Here is a 13,065-nt window from a genome sequence, read left to right as displayed (position 1 = left end):
GTTGTTCAAACCGTCTTCCTGACATAATTTTTTTTAAGATTGGATAATAATATAATGGGTTATTTGAAAATGCATCTCGCAACACAGAAAATTTGGAAGACCCAAAAAGTAAACATAAACCCAAAAATGTATTGATTTCTTCTGTATCAGTATTTTTGAAAGTCGAACTTCTAGAATTTTTATTATGAGGCCGATCTTAATGCAAGTGTTTGACCATAATTATTTGTTGAACTTATAATAATCTCAAGTATATAGCCCGTCCAAATTTGGTTAAATATTTCGATAGGAGAGTCTTTAGCAGATTCTAATACATTTGTTTTAATTCCAGAGGAGTTCGAATTAAATTCAAAATCAGAAATAGTTTTGTAGTTATCAACCTATTCAGAATCCTCGTCATCTTTTTCACTTTCATCACTAGACGTACTTACCTCAGTCGAATATTCATCATCAGATAAATTTTGTATTTGAGGCATCACTAATACATTTGAATTTGATGGATCGTCCATTGATACATCAGGTGAGCTGCTAATTGAGACTTTTTCAGCGACACCGGGTAGATAAAAATTAAGATCAACATCAGAATCGTCAATAATTGAAATATTAGAATCATAAGAATCGTAATCTTCATCTGACAACTGATTTACATTTATTTTTTCTCGTGAATTCATTTTAATGTAAACTTGTAAACAATCATCACTCAACGTACTATAATATCATACTTCAATGGCGATCGTATACGTACTAATATAATAAATATAACGTATAGAATATGTACTATGCTGTTTATCAAATAAGAAAAACATAACAGTTATCGATATATAAATTATAACTAATCGATAAAAGAATAAAAATGGAAAATATGTGTATAGATTACAAAGACGTGTATAAACAGACTAAAAATAGAGTGCCCAATGGCCCGATGAGATGTCTGGGGTCAGGACAACTCCCTTTTTCATAAGAGACCATTAGCTATAGCAGTAATGACACATTTTGGATGGTTTGTATACTACTGCTATAGCAGTAATATTGAAAAATGACCCCCCGATATCAACTATTCATATTACTGCTATAACAGTAATATTTAGCAACTGTCCATCAACGTGTTAAGATTTTGGTCAATTATTAATTAAACGACAACGGTTTGATTCGGATTTCATCGTTATCACGCTAATATGCCAAAATCCTATCTTATCGGGGTTAATATTCGTAGGTATTAACCCGCGTAAGGCTAGGTGTTAATTGAACACAATTGTCATTTGACAGAACACATTAGATCACAAACAAATTTAATAGGATACGGAGATTTATGTTTGTCTGACGGTGATATTCTATTTTGTCAAGTTTGCGTAATTAAAGCGAATGCAGAAAAAGATATATGGTCACCCAGTGTAACACGTACCCTTACTGCCGATTCAGAGTCATCGACCGATCCGGCTACATTTAAATAATTTAATAAATTGTGGCGTATACTCTACCATGGCGTATCCAGACTTAGGCCGGTCTCACCCTCGAAACGACTACGCACGTCCGCCGACTTTTTACAAGCAGTACATCTCACACTTGTCGGAGACATCGACTGTGGTTGTTGTATTTTATTTTATATTTTAAATAGGTACCCATTTCCCAGGAAATCTTTCGAACAAGCGATCTTTCGTACACTTGACGTTCGAACTTATGGCATTCGAACACATGACCCCTTACCCCAGAAATTATAGCTCTCCGTGTCATTTGTAGCTCGTCTGAAACGTGAGTTTCTTGCAACAGTACTACATCTATTTTATGTTCTTTCGATAATCTTTCGAGATGTCTGCTCTTATCACTGCAATTCCTTCCACATTAAGTTGAAAGATACGGAGTTGGGCACTCAGATCCCTAGACAAATAGTCCTCAGACGGACTGTTTCCTGGTTGATAAATGTTGATGTTAAAGATGTTGTTGCTCATGGTTGCTGTGAGGACAGTACAGTAGCCGGTGTTGGTAATTCTATAGCCGCCTAAGACGTTTCCCGGGGTACACTACGTGGAAGCGAATTACCTTTGTTGACGCCAACGGGCCTTATTAGGGCGTACGCTGGGCGCTAAGTCCTCCGGACCATTGTGAATAGGAATATTTTAATAATTACAACAATTCAGGTCTTATTGAGAGCACAATGTAATACATTAGTGGTATGAACAAATATGCAAATTACAAGTACATGTAGTTGTATTGTAATATTAGAGGGAAAGGGGAGCACCGTAGGCCACACAACCGAAGCAGGTGATGTCTTGATCCGATCCTTGCTGAGCTGCAGAGCGGTGTTAAGAGCGTTACGGACCTGAGCATTAAGTCCGTAATAACACGTGAAGCGACGAAATGTAACACATGTTCCAAGCGAATAGAGCGGATACTGGAGCAACAGACTGACGATAACAGTCTTCGCGAATGAGCGATATTGTGTAGAGCAACGAATGGAACCTCTCAACAATGGTGAGCACGAGAGAACGTTAGTGTATACGGCGAAATTACAAGATGACTGATAAACAACAGATATGAAAAACCTCCTGCAGTCAGAGCGGACACACGAGCAGCAAAAGTAAAACAATACGTAATGAGCAATATCTTGGGCAGCAATACGCAGTATAATAATTATGACCAGTAAAACCAACGGACAATGTGCCGAGAACTGGCGGCGGCGGCGTCCCTTACAGTATAGCCAACGTTGTAGACGACGGAGCGTCGTGCCCTCAGCAGTGTGGCATGAGTCAATGGCAGTTGTCCGAAAATTGATAAGAGTGGTTATAAAATGATCAGAGTGGTTATACGATGGTTACAGTGTGACCAACTTGAGGTGGCGTTGCACAGCAAGTTGAGGGATATTTTCGATTTGTGGAGCGTAGCGACGGCCCCGAGGAGCGTAGCGACGAGTGCCGCTAGCATGGCATCACTGACATCATCACTCTAAATTATTTCGTATTGGTGTCACTGCTGGATCTCTGGTATATGTTGGTCTAGACTTGTGGTATAAACTTCCTTATCGACAACTGCCCTATACCCGTGTGGCATACTACGTGGTCAATCGGGCGCGATCGAGCCACGCGCGTAATTACACACGCAAAAAGCGCAAACAACCTTTGTACCCCGAAATCATTTACGAACTGCTTGGTTAGATAAGCCGTGTATTAATTTGTTTTATAATCATAATACAAAAATTACGGCAAACACAGGTGGATCGAATACGAGTGGTGCAAGTGTCGTGTAAATTTAATACATTTAAATTCGCTAAAAATTACTCGTTCGCTCGTAGCTAACGGTGTCATTGTGGATATACAGTTACATGGTTAGGTCCATTATGAGTCAATGTTAGACGATTATAATATTTATTATTGTAGTAATTTTATTGTATAATTATTTACGGAATTATTTATATTATGTTATGATTTATTTGTTGTATCCATTATCCATATATTATATACAAATGTGAATTATTATTATTTTTTATATACAAGGTGTATCAGATAGAACTGACTAAAAAAAAAAAAATTGTGCTAATTAAAGTACAACAAAAATTGTGAAAATTATATAATTAATAACTAATTTAAGAAATATACTCATTTCAGAAACAATATTGAAAATAATATTTGAAAGAAGTTATAACGCTCCAAAGTAATTTATGCAAAAAAATATTGATATTTTAAAAAAATTCTAAAAAATAAACTAATTGATTTAGATAAATATTTTTACCATCAAAATATTTCTTTTAATTAAATTTACAAATTGGCTATTTTGAATTTTTCCAACAAAAATTTAATCAAATTTAAATTTTTTTTTTGTACTATTAAAAAAAATGAAATTTTTTTTTTATATTGTACGTGAAGTCTCGCGCCGATTGCCAAACGATACGCACGCGATATGTTATCGCTCCATCCCGTTTTATTTAATACTCTTGCCGTCAATGAGATAGTAAATAAATCTAAAAACCGTGTTGTTAAAGCAAATAGTGATAATACTGAATAGTAATATAATATTGCTATTATATTATTTATTTATTTATTTATTTTTCTCTTCTAAACCACCAGCACGTTTTCGCAATACGTTGCCATTTTCGCGTTAAATTACCTAACCTATAATAGTCCGTGGTGTCAAGGATTTTATAAGCGTGCGAGCTGATCTAATAGGTACAGTTGGTCACAAAAACTTCTCGGTCAAATCAACAATAAACACTTTAAAAATTCAACCTAGCAATCCTGAGGCATATCGAGAAATTAAACACTATTTAAAAGACGCGGAAGCAGAGTTCCACACGTATCAAATGAAGGAAGATAAAGCGTTCAGAATCGTCATACGAAACCTACATTCATCTACCTCTCCAATCGAAATCAAAACTGCAATAGAAGAAATAGGATTCTCCGTACGCTCAGTAACAAATGTCCTTAGCAAAATCGAAAAAATTAAGTTACCCCTCTTCTTCGTGGACCTCGAACCAGACAAAATAAACAATAACATCTTCGAGATTAACATCTTACTTAATACAAAAATAAAAATCGAGTAACCTTACAAACGACGTTTTATCATTCAATGCCAAAATTGCCAGGAATATGGACATTCAAAAACATATTGCTCATACCCACCCCGATGTGTACGTTGTGCTGCTCAACACCTCACATCATCTTGCACAAAGTTTCGAGATACACCTGCTAAATGTGTATTGTGTAATGGAGAACATCTCGCCAATTATAAGGAATGCCAAATACACAAAAATCTACAAAAACTCCGCAATCCAAACTCAAGAAACCAACAACCTACAATCAACACGCAATCCAACCATATCCAAGCAACAGCACTTCCGACTGAAACCCATCCTCCTCTCCCACAACAAAGGTCATATGCAAATGTTACCTCTAATCAAGAACCACCTAATTCTCAAACAAACCAACTGGACACAGGTACTATGCTAACCAATTTTATTAACGATTTTAAAGCCCTCATTAATCCTCTTCTCTCTCTCCTGACTACAGTTCTAAACAAACTAATTCAACAAAATGACAAATAACTCACCCACCTCTAAATCGCTACTAATACTTCTATGGAACGCTAATGGCCTTCATAACCATCTCAATGACTTACAACTAACACTACATGAAAAACGCATAGATATTGCTCTTATATCCGAAACCCACTCAACAACTAGCAATAAAACTTGCATTCCAGGCTACACCTTTCTCCACAAAAATCACCCCGACGACACTGCTCATGGTGGTGCAGCTATATTTATCAAATCCTCAATTCTTTTTCATCCACTTCCTCCATACAATGAGCCACACATTCAAGCAAATTCCATCCTAATCACACTTGATCACACACCCATTACAATCATTTCAACATACTGCCCTCCTAAACATACTATCTCCCCACTGCAATTTGAACTATTCTTCAATACACTAGGCAACAATTTTATCGTAGGTGGTGATCTAAACGCGAAACAAATACAATGGGGATGCCACTCCAACTCACCCCGTGGTAACACTCTCCAGTGGATAACTAATAATAAAAATTACACCATTCTGTCCTCTCCAAGCCCCACCTACTGGCTAACCTCGCCAAGGAAACGTCCCGATATTCTGGACATTTTTGTCAAAAAATTCCAAACAGGCTAAATTGTACAACTGAAAATCTCCAAAACCCAATGTCAGACTACTCTCCAGTGCTTCTAATAATTAACACCGAACCCCCAATCAAACTAACTAGACCTTCATTAATCAATGGCGTAATAAATTGGGACACATTCCAATCAAGTCTAGCCAATCAAATCGATTTAAAAACTCGCCTAAAAACAAATAATGACATCGACGAGGCTGTTTACAATCTCAAAACTTCAATTCAATCAGCTGCCTGGAGCTCTTGCACACCAAACCCTACCCCCAACCAAAACTTTCATAATATGCCCACACACATAAGAAACCTAATTGTACAAAAAAGAAGGGCAAGAACAACTTGGCAAAGAACCAGATACCCCTCCGATAAAAAAATATACATCAACCTATGCACAACACTAAAACGAGAAGTAGGTAAACAGCGCTCAGACGACTTTAACAAATATACAGCCCTACTTTCGGAAAAAGACGGCTCACTCTGGAGAGCCACATGTATAATACTGAAACATAAAACAACCATTTCTCCATTACAAAAACAAGATGGAACCTGGGCGATAAATGACATTGAAAAAGCAGAAACTTTTAGAAATCATCTTGCAGCCTTGTTTCAACCAAACCATTATACTACCCCCCCTCCCCCTCACCTACAAGTGAAATCAATACTTTTTTAGACAGTCCTCTGCCTCTAACCTTGCCTCCTATATGCTTCTCCCCATCAGTTATCAAAACTTTCATAAAAAACTTTCCATTAGGTAAATCACCAGGATTCGACTTAATAACGGCAGAAGTGGCTCGTAAACTTCCAAATAAAGCCATTACTCAGCTAACACATATTTTTAATGCAATCCTAAGACTAACACATATTCCAATACAATGGAAATTTCAATTATAATAATGTTCCCTAAACCCAACAAACCAACAGACAACCCAGCTTCTTATCGCCCAATAAGTCTACTTCCATTTTTCTCTAAACTATTTGAAAAATTAATCTTAAAACGTATTTACCCAATTATCACTGAGAAGAAAATTATTTCCAACTCTCAATTTGGATTTCGAGAAAAATATTCGACAATTCACCAAATTCATAGATTAGCGGATGCCATTGCATGCTCACTGGAAAAAATAAACAAAAACGCAATGTAAAAACTGTGAAAATTATATTTGTAAGGAACATACCGTAACGTATTGCCAGAAATGTTGCGAAGACGCACAACATTCATCAGATAATTCAGAATATTAATAAAATTATTATATTTTTCATTTATTTATATTATTATTTATTTCATTTAAAAATACATAGTAAATAGTATACAAATTTAAATAAAATTTGTACATTACTTTTTTAAAATTAGGTACCCAATTTCTGTATAAGGAAGTAGGTAACTTTCAGTTTCGATTTTTTTTTTTTTATAAATAAAACTATGAGTTATTAAAGTTATATGAAAATGGATTTGTTTCAATAAAATTACAAAACATACCTATGAAGCAACGTTTTTTTTATAATTATTTACTTGAAAATTATAACGCGGTCGAAAAGACCGCAGTGCGACTAACTACATAATATACACTAGTGCGACTAACGCCGGGTTAATTCAAAATAAAAACAAAAAAAAAAATACTGTACGTGTAGCACAAGAGTCTCTTAATAATAAACAAAAAAAAAAAAATTAAAAAAGTATTAATTAGAACAAAAGTTATTCTAAAAGTCAGATCTATCTGTTACACCCTGTATATATATATCCTTTTGATTTTATAATAATTATTAGTAAAAATTGAAACTTAATAATGTTCCAAAGTGGGCGACATATTCAGTGCATTATAGATATTATTATTATTATTATTATTACGGTTATCGTGTAATTGGTGTGGACACCGGTCTAAGTGTAATCGCGAAATTTATTATAAGTTTTAAGTCACCATAGGTAGTACCATATAACCGAGGATACCGTTTGGCTTTTCGAGTTTACTAATAGTCATGTAATAAGAGGTGATATTTACATTAACTAAATAAATCTTTTCCTAAGGAAATCAAAAACAAAGAGAATAAATGTTTCATGAGTACCAATATAATATAACATGAACAAAACAATAGCATTGGTATAAAATTAACATAAAGCAACGTATGACGCTTTTTTTTATAACGACATGAACTACTTAAAATTCGACTGGAAACACAATTTTAAAGAGTGAGGTGAAAGGAAATTTTCTCTCTAGTAATTATATATACCTACTAGTTATTAAACATCGTGGGTAGGCTAAATATATTTTTTTATTTTAAGTTTTATCTGCTAATGTCTAGAGAAACGTGACAAACAGCTGGGAAAAATAAAATATATATATATTTAAAGTCATTAAGCTGGCCAAACTGGTTAACAGATACAGACATCGAACGATATACATACAAAATATATTATAATATACAATATACATATATCACAGTAATGGACTTGAAACTATGATGAAGATTTCTATAGTGCTGGTGAGGAATAGTGAATCTATAGACGGACTGCCGGAAGATTTGACAGGCAATATGTTAAAGTTGTACAAATATGCTCCGATGACTTAGATTGGATGTTGAAAGAAAGTTTCTTGGTATAAAAATCTTGTCAAATAATCATTAGAGATCTCAATTGAAAATCTTAAGAAAATATTGGTGGTTCAATGCAACAACTTAAAAAGTATTATAAAACATAAACGTATTTATTTTGTATTGAACTTCAAAAAAAATATATATATATATTCAAACTATATTTTTTCCAGTTTAATAAAATGTCAAATGCACAAACAGGTTACTCGGCCATATTTTAATATTCAATAATATATTTTTTTATAATTTTTTTTGACTGTATATTTTTAAGAATATTTAATTTTTAAGAACACTATTTGTTTTTTAGTAATACAATTTAAATAATTGTTTTATATTTTATTTTTTTTTTTTGCATTTTCACATTTTTCCATTCTTGTTTTACAATTTTTGTATGCATATTTTGCCTTTTTATAGCAGTTCCTTGAACCTCCAGACCCTAGCAATAACTAATAACTTTTTTTTTTCTAATAACTTTAAATAATATATTATACAAGTTGGATCCGTTTAATGATAGAGATAGGTTCAATATATTTAAAAAAATAAAGAAATATGTCAAAAATACATATTATAACATAATACTCCTCATTTTATAAGTATGAACAAAAGAACACTAGTAGTAGTAAGCAGCGATGAAGCATAATAAATGTAATATGTTATTTTAAGAGACAGGTTAATAGTAAGTGAAATGTGAGTAGCATACATTTTTAATTTTAATTTGTTTTATCCACTCTGGTTAGGTTAGGTTCTCTGGGGAATATAGATGTTATCTAATTGTAAGGAATGGTATTAGGAGACTAGCCTAACCCAGTCCGTATTTATTGTTGTAGCCTTTTTAAATATACGGCATTCGGGCACCTAGTGGTAGGATTACTGGAAGGGAAAGTCCCCCCCCAGGTGTGTATGGAACGCATATGCAAAAAAAAAAGTTCTCTGGAGAGAGTGATATAAATCGTCTATAAATGATTCTGTATTCTGTATATAATTTAATACTTAAATTAACATATAGTTACGTACATTACCATCTGCACATATCTGAAAACAATTTCGTTTAGATTCGTATCCTCTTGATTCCGTAATTGTGACACCATTCTCGTGTTTATTATTCAAACCTGTTGATGAAGTATCCAAAAATACGTTTGTAAGATTGTCCAAAATGCGAGCTATCATAAAAACCAGTAAAAAAAATAATATTGTATTATGATAGGAAACCAATCTGTAATCTTAACGATTAAGTGATCACTTCGTATATTACATGAATATTATGTCTATCTATCTAAATAATATTTCAAAATGGATTCGTATAAACCGTGAAATTTTTATTCGATATTTTCTAATTAACGACGGCGATATTACGTAGTATGTTATAACTAATTACTGTTATTTAATTTATTAAACATTTTTTTTTTTCAATATATAATATTATATTATATTATAAAAATCTTTTGTTCTTATGTTAAACTTAATTAAAAATACGATAATAGGCAGAGATTTAAAACATAGGTTAGGTTAGCTAAAACCTAACGAATTTTAAACGTAAGGTTTAATATGTAAATTACCAATCAGCTGATTGTTTGGTCTAATCTAAACGAGACAAGTCCCAAATTATGTTTGCTGCCTATTATTTATGATATATCATTAAATAAGATTACTTTTATAAAGTTATTTTTTAAGCAAAATTGTAAGATTGCACAAGTTAAAATATGTATATATTTATATTTTTTCTAATATTTTGATTATTTATGTTTATAATTCAAATGATTAATTAGGGCTGGTTTTTTAATCATCCATTTATTCTTTAAATCTACTTAATCATAAAATAAACTTCCAAATAAGACAAAAAATGTTTACTAATACAAATTGATCTGCCGAATAACTATTTAGAAGAAAAATTTTTTATTTTTAGAGTGAAGAAGTTTTCTGTTTATTTTGATACTAATAGAAGTTAGTAATAGTGTAGGTATTGTAAAACAAATAGCAATGATCAGCTTCGCTTGATGATCACTTTATCGGCGATAGGACAACATCAAGTAATAATGTGTGAAGATGACATAAAGTTATTAATTGTTATATCACAACTGTCAGCTTCAAATTTGTGCATATTACATGATTATAAAAGTGAATAAAATAGTTTTTTTCGATAGTCATAGCATAAAAGCAAATGAAACGACTAAGAGCCACACACTAAGCCACAAAATATTTTTCAGTGGAAAGGGAACTGTTATAAAAATTATTAGATTGGAAACTATTTTATCCTAGAAAATAAAAAGTAGGTACAATTATATGTTATTGAAAGTTAAAAAAAAAATGATGGTTTTAAATTTCTGAAAATACAATTCAATTACAGAAGATTGTGTAAAAAGTAGTATAGACTTTTTATATCTATTTTAATAGAATTTATTCTAATTTTAAAATAAATTATTTGTATTTAAAAATGACAGCTCAGACATGCTGCAAATTTAAGATTGATAGAATTTCAATAGTTTTCAGAGAATATACCTATAACAATAATTCAATTGCTGTTTTAAATTACTTAAAACTTTTAAGTATTTTATCTTATGTAAAGATATTTGGTTATTTATGTATCCAAAAACTTAAATAGCAACGTCTTTTCAGATTCTAAATTAAACTTTAATGTCTTTATCACCTCAGAATGTTAAATGAACAATACATACATGTGGTATGGACTGCCATCCCACTAAATAATAGACAGACATTTAAATTAGTAAACAGCTATTATCTGAGGAAACCACCAAAATTTAGATAGGTAAGAAATCCTAGGAATATGATAATGAAATAACATTGTGCATCAAAATAAAAGACAATAACTAATTAATCAAAAGGGTAAATGATTATTGAAATAGGATAAAATAATAAAATATACAGGGTGATTCTTTTATCATTGAACACTCATTATTTAAAAAAGTATCAATGTTTTTGAAAATATTTTTTTACAGAGTTTCATGTTGTTAAAAAACCAACATTTTTATTAAAAAATTATGTTTTTTAATATTTTCTATCCTTATAATTTTTTAAGTTTTTTAATTTTTTGAATGACAACATAGAGTTTTAATATCATATTCCAAAGCAGAATATTTTTCTAATTATTTTGATACGTAAAAATTGAATTTTGGACGAGTAGTTTATGGGTTATAAGTATTTAAAGTTTAGAGAAGTGGAGTAGTGGACAAACATTTTGCGGGGTAACCCCGGTACCACTCCACTCCGCCAATCTAAAACTTTAAATACTTATAACTCATAAACTACTCGTCCAAAACTCGATTTTTACGTATCAAAATAATTAGAAAAATATTCTGCTTTGGAATATGATATTAAAACTCTATGTTGGCATTCAAAAAAGTAAAAAACTTAAAAAATGATAAGGATAAAAAATATTTAAAAATATAATTTTCAATAAAAACGTTGGTTTTTTAACAACTTGTAAAAAAATAACTATGTAAAAAATAACTATGTAAAAAAATATTTTGAAAAAAGTAAATACTTTTTTAAATAATGAGTGTTCAATGATAAAAGAATCACCCTGTATAAAATACATAAGCAAATGGTAACAATAGTCACACATGGCGGTGCGTATGAACAGGGTAATGGACGTGATAAGTATCATCTAATACTACTAATAAAAAGAGTGCCAAAAAATAATATAAATAATAATGGATATTTTGAAATAATAAACACGAGACTATCGAAAATGCTGTTATCCAGGACGCAGACTTACATCCGAGAAGGTCAGTGTTGGCATATTATAGAAGTACCAGTAATATTAGTACCCATATCGAGTAGGGGGTAGGTCTAAATAGGAGATCCCAAAAACGGTCTATAGTTAAACGTGATTTGATCAAGTACACCAGAGCACCTTAACGTTAGTCTGTTTTCTAAATTAATTTTTTGGACTTAGAATAATTCGAGCAGAATGATATTTTACTGAACCAAAAAGTCAAGTTCTTAATTGTGATTTATAAATTTGAATTGATGTTTTCGACATTTAAGTATTAAATAAAAAAATTCTATACCAAGAACAAACTTTGAGAGTTCACCAGGTAGTTACCTCATCCTATTCCTAGTCCACGTTACTTGTAGATGACGAGATAAATACACACCAATTGTGTACATACGTCTGTATTATATAATTTGAATACTCGATGATTTCTATATTACCATTTAAAAAATGTCCAAAAAATAAATAATAAATAAATCTATAGTCACAATTACATAATAAATGTAAATTCTTATAAGCAGAAAAATAGAAGAAGAGACGTAATGACTTACGAATCTATAATATTATATTGAAAAATATTACTACCAACAATATTATTATTAAGGGGACGTGATACCCGCATGTGTTGTTCCGTCTTACAAGTGCATTATACGGTAAATTTTTCGCTCAGCAAAATTTATGTAGCTCCGTTAGCTTAAAAATTAGAGTGAACTGATCTCTTATAAAATTTAAAGGTAAGATTATTATCTAGACAACCTTATATGCTTTTTATTAGTGATGATCAAAATTGGTGTTGGTCTTGTGGTCTCGCCAGATTCTTGCTGCAAGACCAAGACCAAGACGGCAAGACGGTACTGGTCTAGCAAGAAATTTTTTTTTTTTTCCCTAAAAAACATTAGTTAACTACTATCTAAATTTCATTAACTAATAATTTATAACGAAAATAATGAGAAATAATTTGTATTTTTATTAAATTTTATCAGTAATCGAGGTAATGACGAATTATTGAAAAAATGATTAGAAATAATTGGAATTAATATTGTAAAATAACAATAATATGGTTGTTACTTGTTTCATACTATTTAATTACAGAAAAATAATTTATTTTCTCCCCA

At 31.5% G+C, this 13,065-nt stretch overlaps 1 protein-coding gene and 1 pseudogene across 2 annotated transcripts in view; one reads left to right on the top strand and one right to left on the bottom strand.

Moving 5' to 3' along the window:
* Positions 1-13,065, top strand: part of LOC149059276 (uncharacterized) — a 282,105-nt pseudogene that overhangs the window by 212,758 nt on the left and 56,282 nt on the right. The gene's annotated exons all lie outside the window — the stretch shown is intronic.
* The window catches only part of LOC107169845 (uncharacterized), a 37,914-nt gene that overhangs the window by 4,364 nt on the left and 20,485 nt on the right, over positions 1-13,065 (bottom strand). The window contains exon 5 of the mRNA XM_089218066.1: positions 9,232-9,377. Within this exon, the coding sequence (XP_089074192.1) occupies positions 9,232-9,377 (146 nt within the window). The remainder of the gene's footprint in view (positions 1-9,231; positions 9,378-13,065) is intronic.

The sequence above is a fragment of the Diuraphis noxia genome, unplaced genomic scaffold (assembly GCF_037042655.1).
Source record: "Diuraphis noxia isolate RWA-SAM2 unplaced genomic scaffold, SU_Dnox_SAM2 contig0001, whole genome shotgun sequence".
Lineage (NCBI taxonomy): Eukaryota > Metazoa > Arthropoda > Insecta > Hemiptera > Aphididae > Diuraphis > Diuraphis noxia.
The sequence above is the reverse complement of the archived record's forward strand: the minus strand, read 5'-3'. Positions and strand labels throughout refer to the sequence as shown.